This window comes from Leptonychotes weddellii, chromosome 1 (genome assembly GCF_054177405.1).
Source record: "Leptonychotes weddellii isolate Sample4059 chromosome 1, ASM5417740v2, whole genome shotgun sequence".
NCBI classification, from domain to species: domain Eukaryota; kingdom Metazoa; phylum Chordata; class Mammalia; order Carnivora; family Phocidae; genus Leptonychotes; species Leptonychotes weddellii.
In genome coordinates this window covers 148871547-148893148 of record NC_138369.1, presented here as the reverse complement: position 1 = coordinate 148893148, position 21602 = coordinate 148871547, and the positions used below count along the sequence as shown (strand labels likewise).

The 21602-nt window shown below is 42.1% G+C and overlaps 1 protein-coding gene, 1 long non-coding RNA gene and 1 other non-coding gene across 3 annotated transcripts in view; 2 read left to right on the top strand and 1 right to left on the bottom strand.

Annotated features, from left to right (window-relative positions):
• The window catches only part of LOC145716094 (uncharacterized), a 238904-nt gene extending 219924 nt beyond the window's left edge, over positions 1–18980 (top strand). Inside the window, exon 5 of the long non-coding RNA XR_014138448.1 lies at positions 18965–18980. This is a non-coding gene — a long non-coding RNA (uncharacterized LOC145716094). The remainder of the gene's footprint in view (positions 1–18964) is intronic.
• LOC115939612 (U6 spliceosomal RNA) lies at positions 1988–2089 on the top strand. The gene has a single exon (XR_004074397.2). It is a non-coding gene; the product is annotated as a U6 spliceosomal RNA (small nuclear RNA).
• On the bottom strand, positions 8880–20474 carry NFKBIZ (NFKB inhibitor zeta). The gene is made up of 12 exons (XM_081797568.1): positions 20051–20474; positions 17719–17858; positions 17176–17206; positions 16954–17057; positions 16071–16855; positions 15273–15378; positions 14745–14891; positions 14491–14554; positions 14018–14187; positions 13032–13142; positions 12736–12903; positions 8880–10487 (listed from the first exon to the last, which is right to left on the bottom strand). The coding sequence occupies exons 1-12, from the start codon at positions 20337–20339 to the stop codon at positions 10434–10436; spliced, it is 2169 nt and encodes a 722-aa protein (XP_081653694.1). The 5' UTR covers positions 20340–20474; the 3' UTR covers positions 8880–10433.
• Between the last annotated feature and the right edge of the window lie 1128 nt (positions 20475–21602).

Sequence of the window (21602 nt, the reverse complement as noted above, 5' to 3'; positions counted from 1 at the left end):
ATAATACCCAGTGCTCACCATAGCACATATCCTCCCCAGTGTCCATCACCCAGCCCCCCATCCCTCCCACCCTCCACCACTCCAGCAACCCTCAGTTTGGTTCCTGAGATTAAGAGTCGCTTATGGTTTGTCTCCCTTTCTGGTTTCATCTTGTTTCATTTTTTCCTCCCTTCCCCTATGATCCTCTGTCTTGTTTCTCAAATTTAAAGACTAACTCTTAAAAAACACTGACAATACCAAGTATTGAGGAAGATGGACAATAGTTGGGTCTCCTCCACACTGCCAATGAAAGTGAAAAATGGTAAAACCACTTTGGAAAACAGTTTGACTGCTTCTTTTAAAGTTACATATGCACTTATCATCTGAACCAGCTACTCCATGCCTAGGCCTTTACCAAAATGAAACAAAACCATATGTCCACACAAAGACTGTTCATAGCAACTTTATTCATAATAGCCAAAAATTGGAACAACCCAAATGTCCACCACTAAGTGAATGGCTAACAAATTGTGTTATTAACACAATTAATTACTATCCAGCAATAAAAATATAACTACTAGCAAATGCAACCATGCGGATGAATCTCATGGTTCTCGCACCATGCTGAGTGAAAGAAGCTAAACACAAAAGAGTACATTCTGTATGGTTCCATTTATATGATATGCTAGAGAGGCAAAATGAATCTATAGTGATAGAAATCAGATCAATGGTTGCCTAGAACAGTGAGTGGAGAGAGGGATTGACTGCAAAGGAGTGTGTACAAGGGAACTGTCTAGTTGATTAAAATGTGCTGTATCTTGACTATGGTGATGGTTATATGGGTGTATGCACTTAGTGAACTATACACTTAAAAAGTATACCTTTTATTGTATGTAAACTATACCTCACAAAGTCAATTTTTAAAAAGATGGTTGCCTAACTCTTTAAATTAGAAGCCTTATCTTCATCATCATCCTACAATGAGTCATTCAGCAGTAAATTTTATAAGGAACAAGTTCTTTATGAATCATGCACAGGCACCCCAAATAAATGTCTAACCACTTGTTTGTGTTATATGTGCATGGCTGGAGAAATAGCTGCCCATTAACCTAGCCCTTGCCCATCCTCTCTGATTCTGAGCCGCAGAAGAAATGTAACTTCAGTTCTCATCTTCCTAAGTATCCTCATTAACGACTTGTTGACCAGTTCCTGAAGTGTCTGCGTTTATTTTTTTTTAAGATTTCATTTATTTATTTGACAGAGAGAGAGCAAGAGAGCACAAGCAGGGAGAAGCAGGCTTCCATCTGAGCAGGGAGCCCGATGTGGGGCTCCATAACTAGGACCCTGGGATCATGACCTGAGCTGAAGGCAGACACTTAACCGACTGAGCCACCCAGTGACCCCTTACTTTTAAGCAAGTTCTACCATCTGAAATCTTGGCTGGCTGCAGAGCTTAAGGGTACATTCTCTTCAAAATCTGCCCCCATCTCATACCAGAGGTAATGGTTAGTCTGACTATATAATGAACCAGTGCTAATGATGGTCAGATACGCTGCCCTAATTACCTTCCCCTGCTCAAGGACCCTCTTAAAGACTTTTTTGAAAACACAGGCAATAGGAAAGCTAGACCTCCCTCTCCTTGAAATTTTCCTGTCTATAGTCAGAAACTGATGGACAAAAGCAAAGGATCATAAACTAAGGGCTCTGCTAGTCTGCGCAATGATCATACATGCTAAGATGAGTGCCTCCGTCTATTGGAAAACCTTCCTTCCTGATTTGGAGCCTTAAAAAAAAAAAAAAAGATTTTATGCATTTGAGAGAGAGAGTGAGTGAGTGAGAGAGAGAGCATAAGCCAGTGGGGAGAGACAGAGGGAGAGGGAGAAGCAGACTCCCCGCCCAGCAAGGAACCTGACACGGGGCTTGATCCCAGGACCCTGAGCCAAAAGCAGACGCTCAACCGACTGAGCCACCCAGGCACCCTGATTTGGAGCCTTGGTAAGGTAGCAGGATGCTCACTTCAGCAGCACATATACTAAAACTAGAATGATACAGAGAACATTAGCATGACCCCTGCACAAGGATGACAGACAACATCCTAAAAAAAATTCATAGAAAAAGAGAACAGGCTTGTGGTTACCAGAGGAAGGGAGTGGAAGGTGGGGAAATTGGGTGAAGGTGGTCAAAAGGTACAAACTTGCACGTACAAGATAAGTAAGTCCTGGGAATGCATTGTACATGATGACTACAGTTAACATTGCTGTATGGTATATCTGAAAGTTACTAAGAGAGCAGATCCTAAGAGTTATCATCACAAGGAAAATCACAAAATGTTTGTAACTATATGAGGTGACAGATGTTAACCAAACTTATTGTAGCAACCATTCACAATGCATATATGTCAAGTTATTATACAGTACACCTTAAACTTACATATAGTGCTGTATGTCAATTATATCTCAGTAAAACTGGGGGGAAGAAGAATAGCAGAAAATGCATAAAACTTACTACAAGCCCAAATCCTGTGTTATCTATTGTATTCGTTTTCTATGGCTGCATAGCAAATTACCACAAACTTAGCAGTTGAAACACCATCAATTTATTATCTCACAGTTTGGCAGGTCAGAAAGCTGAGTACTCTCTGCATGGAATATCACAAGGCCAAACTCCAGGAGTCAGCTGGGCAGGGCTCTTATCTAAAGGTTCTGGACAAGAATCTGCTTCCAAGCTTATTCAGCCTGTTGGCAGGATTCGGTTCCTTGGCATGTAGGACTGAGATCCCATTTTCTTTCTGGCTATCTGGAAACTACCTGCATTCCTCAGCTCACAGCCCCCCTTCTTCATCTTCAAAGCCAATAATTGTAGGTGTAATCTTTCTCAGGATTCAAATCTCTCTAACTTCCTCTTCTGTGACCAGCCAGAGAAAACTCTTCTTTTAAAGGGCTCAGGTGATTAGATCAGGTGCACCTGGATAGTCTCCCTATCTTAAGGTCAACTCATTAGTAACCTTAATCACATCCAGAAAATTACTTTTGTCATGTAACATAATGTAATCGCAGGAATAACACCAGGGGCAGACACCATGAAGCCATCTTAGAATTCTGCCTACCATAGTGATGCTAGATTCTGTCCAGCACCACTGACCTGCTCTGTATCCCTAGAGTTACCATTCACCCAAACATTTTAAAGTCTTTAAAAACAAATGCTGCTAGTCAGTGATTAGGAGCCTACTTCCCAGATTATAGTAATTAAGACTATTAAAAAATACCAGATTTAAAGTTAAAGGAACTATGTTTAAATCCCAAGTGCTCAGGGCAGAAAGAAGTTATTATGAGCTGGGAAAAGCTTCCTAGAAGTGGCACCCAAGCAGAGCTTTCTAGGATGCAGAGAATTTGGGTAGGAAAGAGCATGGCCAAAGATAGGAATGAATAAGGCCTCGGCAGAGTGGTGAGGAGACCCACCTTACAGCCTGTTTGGGAATAATGGACGATCAGACAGATGGGGGTAATGAAAAAGATGGCTTTATAAATCAGGACAAGAGTTTGCATTTGATTCAATAAGCAATACTGAGCCTTTGAAACCTTCTTAGGTTTCATAAAAGTATGCCGAACAGTTAGAAATTGTTGAATTGGTGAGAAAAATAAGATTAGAGAAAGAATAATTAGAAAGCAATGGGAGACACAGATTGCTTATCTATCAGAAATACATACTGATATTCCACGATGAGTGGGATAGGCTTAAACATCTTCAAAAGAAAAATAAGGGGGAAGAAACAAAAATAATAAAGCGATTATAACTGATGAAGCTTCCTGAGAGGTACAAGGGGGTTCAATATAGTATTCTACCTACTTCTGCATGTTTGAATGTTTCCATAATAAAATGGGTTTTTTTAAGCCTATTGTGGTAATCAAAGAATGAAGTCATAAAAACCTAGACATAGGTGGTAGCAGGGAAAATAGAAAGAAAAGATTAATTCCACAAATATTTTGACCTTGATAACAGATTTGATATAACAACTTCAGCTGAGGGAATAAATAAAACTGACTCATTTATGTAGCCTTGGAAATAAAATGTCTTAAAAAGGAACCTATCAACCTGAACTTTCAATGAAGTTCGTTCTCACTGAGACAAATAAATGCTCCAACAGCATTCGACACCTGAGGCTTCCATGGGACACACCTGAGGCTTCACGAGGGCGCCCACACTCTTCCACAAGCACTTGAGCTGAAAGTCTGCCCGAGGGACGTTTGGTTGCAAATACAGAGAAAAGGCCATGGCATTAAGACACTGTGAGTTGAAAAAATAAACAGTGATTTCAAACTTATTCTCCAAATCAATTAAGCTAAGAAATCTAGTATTATTTTTTTTCTTTGAAGATTTTATTTATTTGACAGAGACACAGCGAGAGAGGGAACACAAGCAGGGGGAGCGGGAGAGGAAGAAGCAGGCTTCCCGCGGGGCAGGGAGCCCAATGCGGGGCTCGATCCCAGGAATTTGGGATCATGACCCGAGCCAAAGGCAGACGCTTAACAACTGAGCCACCCAGGCGCCCTGAAATCTAGTATTATTTTATAATCTTAAATTTGTCCCTATTATCAAACCCAAAGGTATTAAGCTGTTCCTACAGGAAACATGTGCTGGATTCAGGTACCAAGTACCCGGAGCCATTGAAATCTCTATTTTCAAATAAATAGCCAGAATCTTGTCACTCCAAAAAATAATATCTAGACCTAAAACACTAAATTTCGATGGATTTTGGCAAAGTGGTTCAGTATTTATTGTCTGAAACCATGGATTTCCTGGAGTTGATCTTTCACTTCCAAATGTCTGTGGTTTCCAGGAAGTGCTTACCCTGGTTTTATCATTACAAGGTCAGATGGTCAAAAATGAAGACATGTCATTTATGACCATTTTGCTTTTTAGGTAGTATGATCAAAGTGAAGAGCAGCAAGTTTGTTCACATGCATACCAGAGAACAGAACCAACGATAATCAATTATTGATTGTTGTAAGTTTCAATTAATTGAAGTTCTTTTAACCATTATAATAATTTTTAAATTATAGCCAATAATTACTTTATTGCTTCTACTAAAGTTTATCAATGTTAAATGAGTGTTCCTGGTCATTGCCAGTTATTACATCTTAATAAATGAAATGGAGATGATATATCATGCATTAAACGAATTCTGTATTAAAAAAATGCTCATAGATTCTGAGGACAAGACTATAGGATTGCTCAAAAAGAAGTATTCATCCTAACCATTGTGTAAAAGGAATACTAGCAGAAGAAAAGATGATAAAGCCTCGTTCCCTGGTGTAGTGGTTTCAATGGTGAACCCCAAGAAGACATGTCCATGTCCTCATGTCCTAATCCTCAGAACCTGTGAACCTTACCTCATTTGGGAAAAGGATCTTTGCACATGTAGTTAAGAATCTCGAGGTGAGGTCGTCCTGGATGATCCAGTGGGCCCTCAATCCAATGACAAGTGACACGGAGTGGAGGAGAAAACCATGTAGATCGAGGCCAAGATTGGAGTGACACTGCCACCAGCCAAGGAACACTTGCCAGGAGTTGCCAGAAACTGAAACAGGCAAGGAAGGGTTCCCCCCTAGAGCCTTTGGAGGAAGCATGGTCCTGCCAATACCTTCATTTCAGAATTCGGGCCTCCACGACTGTGAGAGAATAAATTTCTCTTGCTGTAAGTCACCAAGTTTGTGATAATTTACATAGTCCTAGGAAACTAATATACCTGAGGATTAAAATCCAAAATGACCTTTGAAAAGTGTTTTCTGAAAGCCAAAAAAAAAAAAAATATGGTGACTCCTGATCTCTCCTTCAAAGCTGGTTTCTATAACATGGGATCCAACGTACCTGGCACATAGCAAGCATTCATCAGTTTGCTCCCTCGGCCCCCTGGGAATTCCAGCAACTCATTCTGTTACCACCATATAGCCATGGTCCAGCCACAGATACTTTCCAAAGTCTGCATTTCCCCAATAATTTACATTAAAACTGCACTAAAATCATCTTCTCATATACTTGCCAGGACTCTGAAAACCCTGGAAATTCTGACTCAGGAAGTCTGAGGTGGGGCCAAGGCACTTGCACATTTAATAAGTTTCACAAAAATGCTGATGTCTACCGAAGACCAAAACCTTGAAACTAGCACATTCAGCAGCTGGACTCGTTGTCCAACTCTGTCTCATTCCAAAACCCAGTTGGGCTGATAGGCCAAGGAACAGGGAGCATGGGACTGGAGGACAAAGAATACATCTAAGAAACCTAGACATGCTTTGAGAGCAAGCTCCAGTCATACTCCACCTGGAAATGCATCATCCATGCAGTGTTTCTGGGTCTACGCAGACTCCAGAGGGGACCAGAAAATAGACTAAAACCAGAGCTGGTGTAAAGTGATTAAAAAGAGAACTATAAAAGTAAACTCAATTTAAGAAGTATTTATTGGCTACTATGCATCAGATACTGTGCTACTCTATCAGATCTGATGATAGGGTCCCTTCCCCTCCTCTCGAGAGCAAATCTAGGGCACTACCAGGAAAAACAAAAACCTAGCAGTCTGGTTATAACTAATCTGAAACCTCGTATCCAGACCTGATCTCAAAGGAACCATCAAGAACTTAGCCAGTAGCTGAAGCTGATTTCTCCCTAAGGTTACATTCAGTACAGAACAGATGTTATCAGGAAATGGATGTCAGGGGTACTGAGTTTAAGAAGTTGATATTTATTAAAGGTTAGAGGAGTTTGAGGAAATTCTCCTCTCCTGATTAAGTAAAAACACAGAAAGGATAAATGTTACTGATTTGATTAACAAATAGAACTAGATTTGGTCTCTGACACTTGAGGAGATTCCTTAGTGAAATATCAAACTACAGTCCTGGAGTTAGTCTTCTGCAAAAGGAACCACCTGATTTTAAAAAGAGTACAACTAGCCACGTGGGTGGCTCAATGGGTTAAGCATCTAACTCTTGATTACCGTTCAGGTTGTGATCTGGGGGTCGTGGGATCGAGCCCTTGCATCGGGCTCCCCACTCAGCGTGGAGTCTGCTTGAAATTCTCTCTCCTTCTCCCTCTGCTCCTTCCCTGCCACCCTCACTGCTCATTCTCTCTCTCTTTAAAAAAAAATTAATAAATTTTTTAAAATAAATAAATACGGGCACCTGGGTGGCTCAGTCAGTTGAGTAGCTGACACTTGGTTTTGGCTCAGGTCATGATCTCAGGGTCCCAAGGTCCAGCTCCACACTCAGTGGGGAGTCTGCTTCAGGAGCCTATCTCTTCCTCTGCCCCTCTCCCTGCTCGCTCACTCTCTCTCTCTCTAAAATAAATTTTTAAAATCTTTTTAATAAATAAATAAAAATACATAATAACTATGCCCATTTTCATTACCCATTAGGTTATTAGATTATATGGTTGAGTCAAGTTCAGAACTATGACAGTTATGAGTTCATTATTGCTTAGTAATATAACTCCGGCTCGAAACATTACTTCTGCCCAGAATCAGTGATCCCAGCCGGCATTGGCATATATTCGTTCACTCATTTAACCAATTATTTTATGAGCTTCTTCTCTGGGCCAGGCACTGTAGCAGGGACTGAGGTTGCACTAGTGAGCATGTAGTCTTGGTTGCTGTGGGGCTCAGTCTTTAAAACAATACCCTGTCAAGAGCCACCCTGCATACCTCTGCAGCAGATACTGCTCATCAATCACAGCACCCTTTCCTGCCAAGCCCCTAGGCTGCTTGAGGATGTTTCTCAACCTGCCACTCATGAGAATGCTACCAGTTAAGGGTAGAACCTAAGATGAAACTAATTGGCCATCCAGATGCTAATGAAACTACACTGAATCACCGGTGGTTCCCCCAAAATACTACTGTCTTGGTTCACATCATTTTCTGTTTCTGTCCCTTTCACCAACCCCTCCTCCCCCTCTATGAATGTCCAGATCAACTCTTCTGAAGATACAGCTCAAATGCTGTACCTTGAAGTCTCCCTAGTTCTCTTTCACGTAAGATATTCTTCTTCTGAATCTCTGTATTTCTTCCCCCTTTTTATGTTAACTAATAAAGTGCATGCCTTGTTTCCCACATATACATCTTAAGAAATACGCCTTTTGCCTTTATCCATTATACAGCTTTGCATACACATACACACGCAAATCATATGCTTGCTAAGCACAGGTTCAATTAATTATGACAGAAGTTGGGATTCAAGCTCACTTGAAAAAAGGTTCACTGTATACCTATATTTCACAGGGGTATATCATTTCTACTGTTCTGGTTATCAGGTTGCATTGCAATGCAATGAAAGATACTGTATGCAGAATTTGCGTATATATGCATAGGTACATTTTTCCAGGGAAAGGAGTCCTAGCTTCTACCAGATTCTCAAAAGAAGTTATAAGAATAAAATGTATGTGCAGCAACTGACTGACGCTGACAGATGTTCATATGTTTGTTCTCACACATCAAAATGGCATGTTGGGAATGAGAAAGACCCTGTTTACTGCTCTTCCCAGGCTGACAGCTCTCAGGATGATCCTGGTAATCTCCAAACTGTTTTTCCTATGCTCACTGTTGCCACAAAATAAAGTATGAAAAATAAAGTCACAAACACAAAAGCTTTTGTGGCACATAAACTTCTAAATGATCAACAGCATCTATTAAGGCTTCATTATAGTCTCGGAACCTAATAAGCTTCTATGAATTTGGCAAAGAATTTTATTGTTAAACTTTATATACCTTTAGGAATCATGTTCTCAAAAAAAAATCCAAATTAAAATATATTAACTAATTTAAAGGTATTAAGATTAGTAATGAATAGCACTTTTTCAACCTAGGGAAATATAAATAAGGGACAAGGAAAAGAAATGCACATCCTTAAAATGAAAAGTATTATTGAATTAATGTTTATTTAAAACCATGCATGAGTTTTTCCATGAGTTCACATCACAGCTGTATTTACAGATACCAAATAACTATAACTAGCTTTTGTCCACAAGACATACTGGGGCAAACAGTGTGATCAATCCAAAGGTCAAGTTATTTAAAAGGATTTAGCTACGAAGACGATTCATCAGCCAGTTGCCTGTGGGACTTCTCATTTAAAAAAAAAAAAAGGTTTTTAATGAATCAAATCTATTACAGTGAATTAGTGTGCAATCAAAGCCAACTACATTCCTTGGGGTATGCCAGAGATAAGCAAAATAATATTAATAGAATCAAAGTTACTAAAAAAAATAAGGCATTTTTTTCCTGAATGGTAATATGAAACATCATGGTGTGTTCTCATTCTTTGACAATAGAAAACCAGTAACACATGTTTCAGTATTGACTTTTTAATGTTCCTATAAAGGTAAAACAAAATTCCAACAAGTACATTATAAATTCTAGAAAGTGAGCCACAAAGAGGTGTTCGCTTTAAGAGCATGCAATTCCTTACAAATAGTGTGTCTCATCTCCATGCATGAGTAAAAGCATATTTACAATTCAAACAGAGCTCTGTCAGCTACTAAGGGAACGACTCTCAATCTGCTCCATCCACAGAGATGGTAGATGCGTGATTACACAGCTCTTCTGAATGTGTATCATTTTCTTTTCTTTTTTTTTTTAATGTTTTATTTATTTATTCATGAGAGTCAGAGAGAGAGAGAGAGAGGCAGAGGCAGAGGGAGAAGCAGGCTCCCCGCCTAGCAGGGAGCCCGATGCGGGACTCGATCCCAGGACCCCGGGATCATGACCTGAGCCAAAGGCAGACGCTTAACCATCTGAGCCACCCAGGCGCCCCTGTATCATTTTCTTAAATAGTGACAATTCACTTGTTCTTTTCTATTTTATCAATTTACATTTCAAATGTGGCCACGTCAATGACCAAATATGTACAAATACTTTAAAAGACAAAACAACAACTATATACAATTTGCAGAAATCAAATTTTAACCCTGGTACATTTCATCTAGTCCAACACCTAGACACTTTCCAATACCAATAACAACGATCAGGTACTTCATTGGGCCACATGAAGCCTCAAGACTACATCCAGATTTATTTTTTCCTTTCATATGCTTTCATTTTCTTTAAAAAATGTTTATAGTTTACCTGCTTTTAAACTGACAATGGCTACCCGAGCAATGCCTTATGCCACAAATCAAAGCCTTGCCCTACCCAAAAGCTACTGTTAATTGAAGTCGATTTTACCATTCAAGATTAAATTCAGATGTGTTGATCCCAGATAACTGGGTATGAAATATTAAAATCTGCCAAGAGGAATTAGATATTTTTCTTCTTTTTCTTTAATATAACCCACTATATAATAGTGAACTAAATATGTTTGTTTCATAGAAACAACTTACATTTGCCAAATACGGGGCAAATGGTCTATGTACAGATACATTAGGACTGCCTAACTGACAGTGAGTGTTGCCGACCAGGCTCCAAGTCAATGGAGCTAATATGGTGGAGCTCTCTGCTGAATGGACTTTCCCTTCAGGATACGTCGGATCTGGAAGAAAAATAAATAGGATTTGTGAGGTTTACTTTTTATGATCAAAGTACCATATTTCCTTTAGAGTTTCATTCCTTTTTTATATACTCTACACACTCCTGTCAACTTGTAAGTAAATATATGAAGGTATGCAACAATACATTTCAAGATTTTAAGGTAACTTAAAAAATACTACTATAAGTCCTTTCAAGCTTATTACAGATCTCCTATAATGATTCTGGAGTGCAAGAAAGTAAAGCATCTCCATTAAAAATTATCTACAGTTGAAAATCTCCAGCTTAAATAAGACCTATACAATCCTTTCCTAATCTCTACTTTTGCTATTTGTGAGAACATTGAATGTAAGGCAGTTATTACGGTATATTACAGTACCTCACCTATTCTGAAGTCGGGTTCAACTAAGAAGAACCGAGAGCCCACTTCATACACACACATGAGGTTTGAAAGCTGATGCAAGAGGAGGCACCAAGGTTTTTTTTTTTTTAATTTATTTATTTGACAGAGAGAGAGATAGCTAGAGCAGGAACACAAGCAGGGGGAGTGGGAGAGGGAGAGGCAGGCTTCCCGCCGAGCAGGGAGCCCGATGTGGGACTCGATCCTAGGACCCCAGGATCATGACCTGAGCCGAAGGCAGACACTTAACGACTGAGCCACCCAGGCGCCCTCCACACACAAGTTAATCTTTAATACTCTTCAAGTAAGAACAGCTTTCAGGATGTCCAATTAAAGCATCTGCACACAGGGGTGCCTGGGAGGCTCAGTTGGGTGAGCATCCGACTTTTGATTTCAGCTCAGGTCATGATCTCAGGGTCGTGAGATCGAGCCCCACATCGGGCTTGGGATTCTCTCTCTCTCCCTCTCCTTCTGCCCCTCCCCCTGCTAACTCGTGTGCGTGCACTCACGCACTAAGTAAATAAATAAAATCTTTAAAAATAAATAAGTAAAGCATCTGTGCATAAATGTATGAGTCACAAAAGAGCTCCTCGGTTCACTCAGGATCTAGCGATTCATTTTATACTATTATCTTTCTCCTGGCCCACAGCAGATTAAAAGCAACAAATCAGAAGAAAGAAGATTAGGGCAGGGGATGCCACTGATAGCTGCTAGGAGGGGAGACACAATGACCAGAGTCTGACCACAGAAGCAAAGGAAAAAACCCTCCCCCCAACACACAGACACAAAAACACAAAAGCAGAAAGGAGAGTAGTAACAAGAGAAGAGTGAAGAGTCAAGTGGCTCTCCATACTCCGTAATCCCTGAGAACACTGCTGTATGACTGCGCACCACAAAGAGTGAAGGAGAAGCAAACACTGGGCTTGGGCCTCTGCCATTTACTATTCGATGATGATTCCCATCTGTGCAACCTCTCAGGCTCCATTTTCTCAGCTGAACCTTTACACTGCAAAGTTTTGTAACATGAGAACTCTTTACAAATTATCAAGAGATTCACCTTAAGTTACAAAAAGAGCTCTACGTATAGGGGTTCCTGTAACATTATGGTCCTACTAAGGGCTGTGAATCAAAGAAAAGGCTACATTGCATTTCATATATTCTGTGATTATCAAAGTTTGCAATGACCTGCCGTAGCCACAATCACCCTCATTTACGTCAGAGAAAGACTGCCATCAAAAAATACCTTACGTTCTGAAAAGATTCAGTTCTTGTTATTAAGAAAAGTTGAGCCATGTGAAACTATTCAATCTCCAAAGGTAATATATAACCATATGATGAGTGAAGCATAACTTTGTTTCAAGTCTTTCTGGGTTCTAAATTACATAACCAACCTTCCGTTTCCTATTTAGTAGCAGTTAGTAGATAGAAACAAGTGGAACAGGGAATGCTTACTGAGCACTCACTATGTCCCTGGGGCTATCCTGAACACTACAGAGACGGACTCAAATTACACCCACAATCTGAAGACCCATCACTTGTAAACCTAAGAGTCTCTTTCCTTGATGTCTGCAGGAACCTTGGTGCCTCCTCTTGCATCAGCTTTCAAACCTCAAACCATTCTGACTTTACTCTAAACCCAACTTTGTGTTATGGAAGAAAAGACTGTCGGATCTTCGACCATTCTGGGTCCATGGATAACCCTCAAATTTCTTACTCTTCCTTTAGAAACAAAGCATTTGCCTCCACGGTTGCTACACAGACGTTACGAGACCCAGACAGTGAGAGAGCCCACCTCAAGAGCGCCTGCTGGCCTCGGCCCTACACCGCCTCCTCTCCCTTCTGTAGCCCTCACCTGTTCTCCCACAGGGCCATCAGGAACCAAATGCACTGGCTGTTCATTCTCCAAGTTCCGAGTACTTGGGTCTGCTCCCTTCCTCATCAATAGTCGAACTGCATCCAACTGTGTCACCCGATACTGAAGGCTGGCAGCAACATGGAGGGCAGTGTTTCCATTGTAAGCCTACAGACAGAGATAAAATGGCACCTCTCAGAAAGGGAGATTTTCATGAAAGCAGCTCAAAAGCCTGAAGAAGTTATAATAAAGGTCATTCCGAGTCTAATGAAGTTGCGGAAGCTTTCTAGAAGTACCTTTGCATTCACAAAAGACAGGCAACTGGGCAGCTCCAAAAAAAGGCGAATGAGTTCCAGATTTGCTTCTTCCGCTGCCAAATGCAAGGCTGTGCGACCACTTTTACGATCCTTAACAAAGGCAAGAGAGGGAAACAATGAACATCCAGACACGACTTTTGGATATGCTTTTCACCCAGGCTCACAAATGTCTGACTCACTCTTGGAGACTCACTGTGAATGCGCGCATCTCCACAAAGTCTTCCTTCATCCCAGACTAAATGAACTGTCTTATTCCTCCAAAATTCCCCATCAATTTCCTATATACCTCCTATCACAGTCTGCTCTTATACACAGGGTGGCCACAAAGTGTAGAGACATAAACAATACTATTTTACCATATACTGTAATACAAGACAATAAAACATTTACTATGTATTCGCCTGCGTTTCCAGACTCGGTGGCCACCCTGTAGACAAAATTAGCTGCATCTCTCACCTCTTCTGCTTGCCAAGGTCTGGGAAGTAGCTTATGGTTTAAGCATTCTTCCCCCAGAGCTCCCAACTCAGTGCCTTGTACATAAGAGATACTCAGTAAATAAACCTCAAATTTAAAGAGAATAAAATATTTTCCAGTTTAAAAAACAGCTTAAGTGCAGATCCCACAATGATGGAACAACCCTTACAAAAAAGCACTACTCTTATTATTAGTATATGAAAATAGAAGCCAAAATCACAATATCAATTTCAAGGATTTTCTCTTCCTTCCAAACAAAGATTAGTTTATTTCACAGCTCAATGATCTTTTGAATAACAATGCACAAATTAAAAGCAAATTAAGAAAGCTGATGATTTTAAAAGCTAAGCTTCTTAATTATCCATGCATTGCTACCTACTCCATTAATTTAAGAAGAGGAAAAAAAGTTTTCGTTTATACTTGGGAATGAGGTCTTTTGCTACAAACACTTTTCTTCCCTATCCCATCTCCAAACTCTTCTGAGAATTTACCTTGGCTTCCACTGCTGCTCCCATCTGAATCAGACATTTAATGGTGTCAACCAGACTCTTGTTCTTCAGTAGAAGCTCCTGAACTTCAGGTGAATGGGGCTGTTGATTTCTCTGAAGTTCATGCACTACAGCATTGTGGGCCACAACTGCACAGTGGAGGGGAGTCAGGCCTAAAAGAATATAATAAAGCAGTGGTCAAGCTTCCATCAGGCGTTTAGTTGCTCCACAAGGACAGACCTTGAGGACAGTCTCTAACACGACCTACAGATGGGCCCCACAAGAACCAGTAAGGCCATCTGAACATTCCCTCCATTGGTGCTAGTGCTTACTTTATCCATAGTGCTAACTTTATCTATAAACTATTTTAGCTTTAATTACCTCCCTTCTTTCTTGGTATAAAACTTAATACCCTTAGAATTGATGGGTCCCACTCTCTAAATGGTTTTTCATCCAATAAAATTTCTGTTGCTTACCGTCATAGTTAGTCGCCTCAAGATCCAAAAACTGATTGCTCTTCACTGCTCCCTTCTGAATTGCCTGCAAAATTTAAAAAGATACACTTTAGTGAAAGACAAGTTACACAAATACTTATTTACTAGTAGTCCCAAGAAACGAGTAAGTCAACTCAAGATAGATTATTGCAACAGGCAACCTGCATCTGACTTCTAATATCCAAGCCCTATCTCTTTGGCCCTGTGATAGCAGAAGCCAGCTCACTGCCTCTTACCTGGAGCACCTGGGAGTGCCCTTTCTCAGCACAGACGTGCAGAGGGGTTCTTCCCCAGCAGTCGGTGGTGTTCACCTGGGCCCCAAGGTTCACCAGATCCTGCACAATGAGATGCTGATTGGCGGCCACTGCCACCTGAAAGGCGCTCTGTGGACATTCAGAGAGAAAAAGGATTTTGTTGACATATGTAACACTACCCTAACACGGAATATGAACATAAACTAAGACTGAGGGGAAAACCCCACATAGAGAAAAGAAATCCTATTAGTAAGCAGTAAGATACTGTAACACAAGGAAATGAAAATAAGCTTAGGGTGTGGCTTTATTATACCCAGTTAGTCTTTGGTCAAATAACTACAAAGTTAACGTTAATAACTTCAAGGCTGATGGTGGCAAAGAGTCAACATCTCAAAGTTAATATTAACTAAACTCTTGGTCTGGAGCTCTAAAATGATCTACACATAAATATGAAACTGGTCATCGTCCTCTTTCCACATCTCTGTCAGTTCATTCTGACAAGATCCTCACCTGTCCATTGTGCTCTTTAATATCCAACATGTGAAGCGCATTCATTTTTCTTGCAAGGACATAGGAAAGTGCCCTTCTCCCTTGGGCAACAGCAATATGGAGGAACCTGGGAAATAAGAAGAGAAAGAGGTGAATTATCTCTGACTTCACTAACTTCATCTTTAAAAATTAAAAAATTCTCTAGCCCCTTTCTTGATATGCTGGTGCACTCAAAAGAAATATTACAGACAATAATTTGTCTTTTCTGCTGGGTTGATAACACATTTGAGTCACAACAAGACATGTTAAGCTACCAGAAACAATAAGATGAATGACAAGCACCATGCTGATCACTTTAAATCTATTATTTTTAATATTCCTAAAAACCCTAAGAGGGAGGTCTTTTCATTTTACATGTCAAGAAACTCGGGCATAGAGAGGTTAAATAACTTGCCCATGACCACAAAGATGTCACGACAGATTAAGATTCAATCTACAAGTCAACTCACAGTTGATCATTGACCAACTAATCGTGATCTGTTTTTGCTCTACAGACTCAATCTACGCTGGTCTTTCAAAACCAAGTATTCAAAGAAGGCACGGACATTTTTATTAATTTAGAACAGGTAACCTGGTCAGACAGAAAAAATAAGGAAAACTCTTGAAATATTCACTTCATTGAACAGCAATTTCTACCTACACTAGTTGTCCTGATTAGCCACTTACTAAGGTCTAACTTGATATACCCCAGAGAAATTCTGTGCCCACTACATCTAACAAGTGTGGTTTACCAAATCAGCTACAGAAAAGGATACTCACGTGTCACCATCTGTATCCTTTGAAAGAAACTGGTCTTGGGAGATATTTGCCAATTTGCTTTCTTCTTGCTCTACTTGCCACTGAAAAAATGACTTCCCTAACTGTGTGGTGTTCACTGGATTTCCGATGATGTTCGGGAATGGCAGTGAGGTGCTTAAAGGGGTGGAGCCTGCATCATGGCCCACCATAGCCTCACAGGCACTGGGCGGCATCATGTTGAAGCTCTGCAGCTGGGACTCATTTTGCTGCTGAACGTTGTGGGAGTTCTGAATGGGACCAGCAATATTCTCAGATGCCTGACTATTTAGAAAGGATGCAAAACTTTGATCTGGGCAGAACTGTGGGTCTTGGCCATCAAAGAGGTTTGGTTCATAGCTGGGGGACTGGGAAGTTCTGGAATAAGGACTGTATTCCAGAGCTGGGGTGTGGGTGTAGTGCTGTGGTGGTGGCGGGGGGTGCTGCAGGTTCTGGCTCTGGGGCGAATACTGGTACAGGGCCGCCTGATCCATCAGGTGTGCGGAGCTGCTGACTTGGAAGGGTTGGTACTTCTGCGGTGGAGAGAAGATCTGCCCTCTGTGGAAGTCCTGACACTGTTCTCGGGGGGAGCCCTGCGGGACCACCCCAGGGCTCATCCAGCTAACTTGGACAGTATTTAGGGAAACCGGGCTGCACTCATTCTTAATGTTGATTATGTTCTGAAGCAGATCGGCACTGCTGTCCTGTTTGGATTCACTGTGCTGAACATCTTCCATGCTCTCTGCAGGTGTTGGTGTTTGAGGCGGTGTCTGGAGAAGAAGAAAAAAGTAAGTGGCATGCGCTCTTTCAAAACTATTCCAGGAAAGATTTCCAAAGCGTATTCAGAGGAAAATAGTGAGGTACTTACCAAAAACTGGGTATGTAATAAAGCTGGCCTTTTGCAAGCTGGTCCATCAGACAACGAATCAGGTCCTTTCCTTTTCCCACTATATGGTACTGTGTTCTTCAATTCTATACCCCAGAAAGGAATATGGAATCTGTGATCACCTTATTTTCTAAATTTTACCCATAATCACACTACATTATTTTACTCTAAAGCCCCCATAATATGAATAGAAGGAATTCTTACCTGTGAATTGCTCTCTGTTCACACTTTCCGTCTATAAGGAAAAAAAGTTTCCAATTTAATGCATATCAAATGGTTTCCTATTTAATGAACATCAATAAAACAGACTTATCTCTACCATTCTTTACAGCTCACCATAAATCTTTGATAGTTATCCTAGCAATATTTATTTTCTATCTTAACTTTTATTCTATCTTGCAACTTTCCCCATGTTCACTTTCATCTTAGTTCAACTAAGTCAAGACAAAATATGTAAGGCCATTTGAGTTTTCCCTTTCTAGTCAAGCTCTTCCATTTCAACTGAACCCCATGAATTCCTTGCCTCCAACTTGCCTTCATTTATTCATTCCCTCATTAGATTTCCTTTGTGCGCCTAGTACCGGGCTAAGTGATAGAAATACAACAGACAGAGACCAATATGCCCTCCATCCTATGACTTTGTCATGTGGTCTACAAAGACCAACTGGACCTAGGTCAACAGAGAATAATAAATATCCTGACAGAATAACCTCCCTGCCCTGACCCAAAACAAAAACTAGGTGCCACCTTAAAATCATCCACAGTTTGGCCAGAAGCCTTCTGTTTATGACTTCGGATATGCAGGAGTAGTTCCTTCACCGAGTTCTTCACACGAACACCTTGAAAGGGTCCTCTCTGCTGCCTTCCAACCCCCATATGGGGTTCGACTGTTCAAAAGAAAACAAAACATATCCCAGTTAAATCTCTTTACAGGCACAAATCTTGATAATCTCAAAAGCATAGCTCTCTAATGTATGAAGCCCCCAACCAACAGACTGCAAAGCCTTTCCAACTCACTCTGGTCAACGGTCAGCCCCCAGCCCTACTTAAGGATTCTTCATTTCCTAATACTTTTCTTCACCAGACACCCTAAGAAAGCTCATAAAGCTGTGGTTTTGGGGGCCCCCAGAGCCAACAGATAAACCCAAATTAAGCCTCTTTGTCTTTCAGCCCTATCCATCCAAAAGACACTGTCACAGATTTTGCCACCCTCTCATAAATCTGTAATTATTCTTGACTTTTTAAAAAACCTTGAGGGAACAAGCAATAAATGATGGATTTTTAGGTTTTTCAAAACAGAGGCTTTATGTCCACACAGAAACTTAAAGTCTATTAATTCCACTAACCTAAGAAAGCACAACACAAACTTCCTCCAAAGATTTCAATGTGCTAAAGCCTAACAATCAATGATGTCTTAGATTTGTTTCTTATTATTTCCCTCCGTTCAGCTATGCCAAGAAAGCTGCTTAAATTCACTAAGCTTAAACACATTTCGACATACACACACATGATTTCCCCTCACCAATGGTTTTTGGAATTGCTCACCTAGGCTTTCTAAGTAGAAAGGAAATAATCTCATTTCAATTTAAATTTTAAAATACACTTTAAAATGTAGTCTATGTTTACAGCTTCTGACCGCTACTATGTCACAACCTCTTGGGATGAGCCGAACACAAAGTAAACACGCAGAAAGTCAGGAAATGAATAATTGAGACTCTCACTTGAGAGTGGGGAAAAAAGTAAGAAGATGGGACAAGAAACAAAGCCTAATTTGAAGATACACAGATATAGATATATCATAAGCATATGAGAGGAAACAATTCTATGATGGAGTAAATTAAATGACCAGTTGATTTTATGTTTAAATTTAGGAAAATCTTGCCAGAAACTAATACAGCATTTCTCTGGAATGACAGCAGTTAATTCAACGTCACAGGGAGAAAAATTCAGTTTCAGAAATCCCCTATGTCTATGTGGTAAACCAAAGAACTAGCAAAACTGTTTCAGCCAGATGAAGACCAAATGTGAAAGAAAAATTTCTAATACACACACACAGTTTTTTGCATCTGCTACACATTTAACATACAGGGAACACCTTATAAAATAAGGGACTTAAATTACTTTTTAAGTGAAAATGAAAAATCACTCTTTAAAATAAAAAACAACTGAAACAAAAGTGGCTAGCAGGAGGGAACACCTAAAAGATTCGTTCTTTAAAATCATGCTGATTAAACTTTCCAGTATGTGAGATTATCTAGAGGTTCTTTAGTCTACCCACAGTGCCAATCCTGTTTTCCCTCAAGTTATGCAACTTGGCTTATTAAGAAAAGAAACTAACCAATTCATAGCAGAAGAACGGAAACATTATGCCTTTAAGATTTGGTTTAACCATTCTAAATCATACAGAACACAGAACTTCCCGAAACTCGGAAACATCACAAACTAAAGACATAAATCGAGCTGGTTTTCCGTGCAGTTTCATCTTACATCTTGTTAATATCAGTTTCTTTCCCTTAACATAAGGTCCTTTTATTTAATATTTCCACAAATACTTAGGAAAAAAATAAGTTGACCTTAAACACAGTATTCAAACCTCACTGGTGACAAGAAAGTTAAGCCTACATCAGATCCAAAAACTCGCCACAAGTATATGAATTATGCCTTAATAAAGCCTTTTTTTTTTTTTTAAGAAAAAAGAAGAGTGAGAGAAAACCTAACGTGATTCATCCCCAGCCCCAAAAGTCAGAGCTCTGCTCTTAGAGGCCCTTTGAGCTACCAGGCCAACTGGATGGCGCCCGGATTTTACAGATGGTCAAAGGGCATCGAGTTGTATCAAACGCCTAGCACAGAGCGTCATCCAGTAATCGCCTAATAAATAATGGCTAGCGTGATGGGATACCGCCGCTACGGAAGTCGCAGAGGCCACCCAACTTCTGGGCGAGGAACTTCGCACCTGGGCGGCGCGGACCTTCCCCTCCCGGCGTGTGGGCCGCCAGGAGACGGGGGAGACGCGGGAGCAGGGGTTGCGGGGGTGCTGGGGGTGCTGGGACTGCCCCCGCCCAGGCCGGTGGGTGGGTACCTTGTAGCCGCTCCGCGCGCGCGCCGCCTCTCGGCCGGGACTCCACAGCCCCGCAGGAGGACACGGACGAGGCGGAGGAGAAGTCGGAGGAGTCGGAGCCGGGCGAGCCGGGCGCCGAGGGCCCCGACGACGAGCAGCTGGCGTCGTAGGCGCCCGGGGCCGCGGCCGGCGGCGATGCGCCGTAGAAATAGGCCAGGTTCAGCGGGCTGGTCATGAGGCCACCGTCGCCAACCCTGTCCAGCAACCCCTCTCCTCCGCGGCTGTCGTCCAGCAGCTTGTCCACGATCATGCTCCCGGGCTGGGCGCTCGGGGACCCACACTCCTGCGCCACCGGCTCGCTGCGCGCGGCTGCCTCCCGGCTGTGGCTCTGGAGGACTCGCGGACCGAGCGGCGGGAGGATGGCGCGGGCACGGGCGCGGCCGGGGCTGCCCGGCTATTTAACCGGGCTCCGGGGGCGGGGAGAAGGGACCGCCGCCTCGCCTGCCTCCCCCGAGCCCCGCCGGGCCATTGGCGGCGTCGGAGCCACCTCCCGGCCCCTCCTCCGGATGCGTCCCGTTTCCAGTAAAATGTACAGGATGAGGCAATGTGCCCTCCGCCCTCGCCCCGCCCGCCCGGCTCCGCCCCGACTGACCGGTTGTTTTCTCCCCCTTCACCTGGAAACCCCAACCGAGTGCCGCCTCCCGCCTCCCGGACCGCGACCCCCGCTGCCCGCCCCCCCCGCCGGCCGCCCGGGCGCCCTCCGGGAGAAGCCGGGCCAGGCGCGGGGGAAGAAGGCGCGCGGCATGGGGCTCTGGGCCTGCAGAGGGAGACGGGGAGGCGGGAAGGCAGCACTGGGAACAGGTCGGCCTGGTTCCCGGGCAGTGGGAAGTCCTGGAAGCTGCGCGTTCCGCACTCCTCCGCCCGCCCTGGCGCGGCGAGCTTCCCGCCAGCTCCATTTAAGGCGTCTCTGGAAAGTTCCTAAGGGCCTGTCTTCTCCAGCGCCTCAGAGCGGCTTTGTCCTCTTAACTTAGCTTTTGCCAACGTACCTTTTGGCAGGGTCCCAAACTGAGAAAGATGTTGAAGCCATTTTTCTGTCCTCAAATTGTAATCTGACAACTAAATATTTTTTGGCACAGCCGGGGGAATAAAAAACAGTGCCTTAAAAAAAAAAAAAAAAACAGTGCCCTACACCCCTGTATAGTTCAGTACTGGAACAAAGCCATCTTAGCAAAATGATGACTCTACATACATGTATATATCTGTATTTATCTACATATATATCTTTTTCTTTCTGCATAATTTTACATTTTATCTGATAAACAGGAATTTCAATCTTTCCTATCGTAAGTACTTTTTTAAAAGATTTTATTCATTTGAGAGATAGTGAGCAAGGGAGAGAGAGCGAGCAAGGGAGAGAGAGCACCAGTGGGGGGAGGAACAGAGGGAGAGGGAGAGGTAGACTCCCTGCTGAGCAGGGAGCCTGCAGCGGGGTTCCATCCAGGAACCCCAGCCGAAGGCAGACACCCAAATGACTGAGTCACCCACACACCCCTCCTAAGTACTTTTTAATGGA

What these genes read in the sequence shown, in the direction of transcription:
- NFKBIZ (XM_081797568.1), bottom strand. Translation starts at nt 20,339, where the DNA reads ATGATCGTGGACAAGCTGCTGGACGACAGCCGCGGAGGAGAGGGGTTG. An exon ending in GCGCGCGGAGCGGCTACAAG is followed by an intron (nt 17,859 to 20,050) that starts GTACCCACCCAC and finishes TCTTTTGAACAG; the next exon opens with TCGAACCCCATATGGGGGTT. An exon ending in TGTCTTTTGTGAATGCAAAG is followed by an intron (nt 12,904 to 13,031) that starts GTACTTCTAGAA and finishes CTCTGTCTGTAG; the next exon opens with GCTTACAATGGAAACACTGC.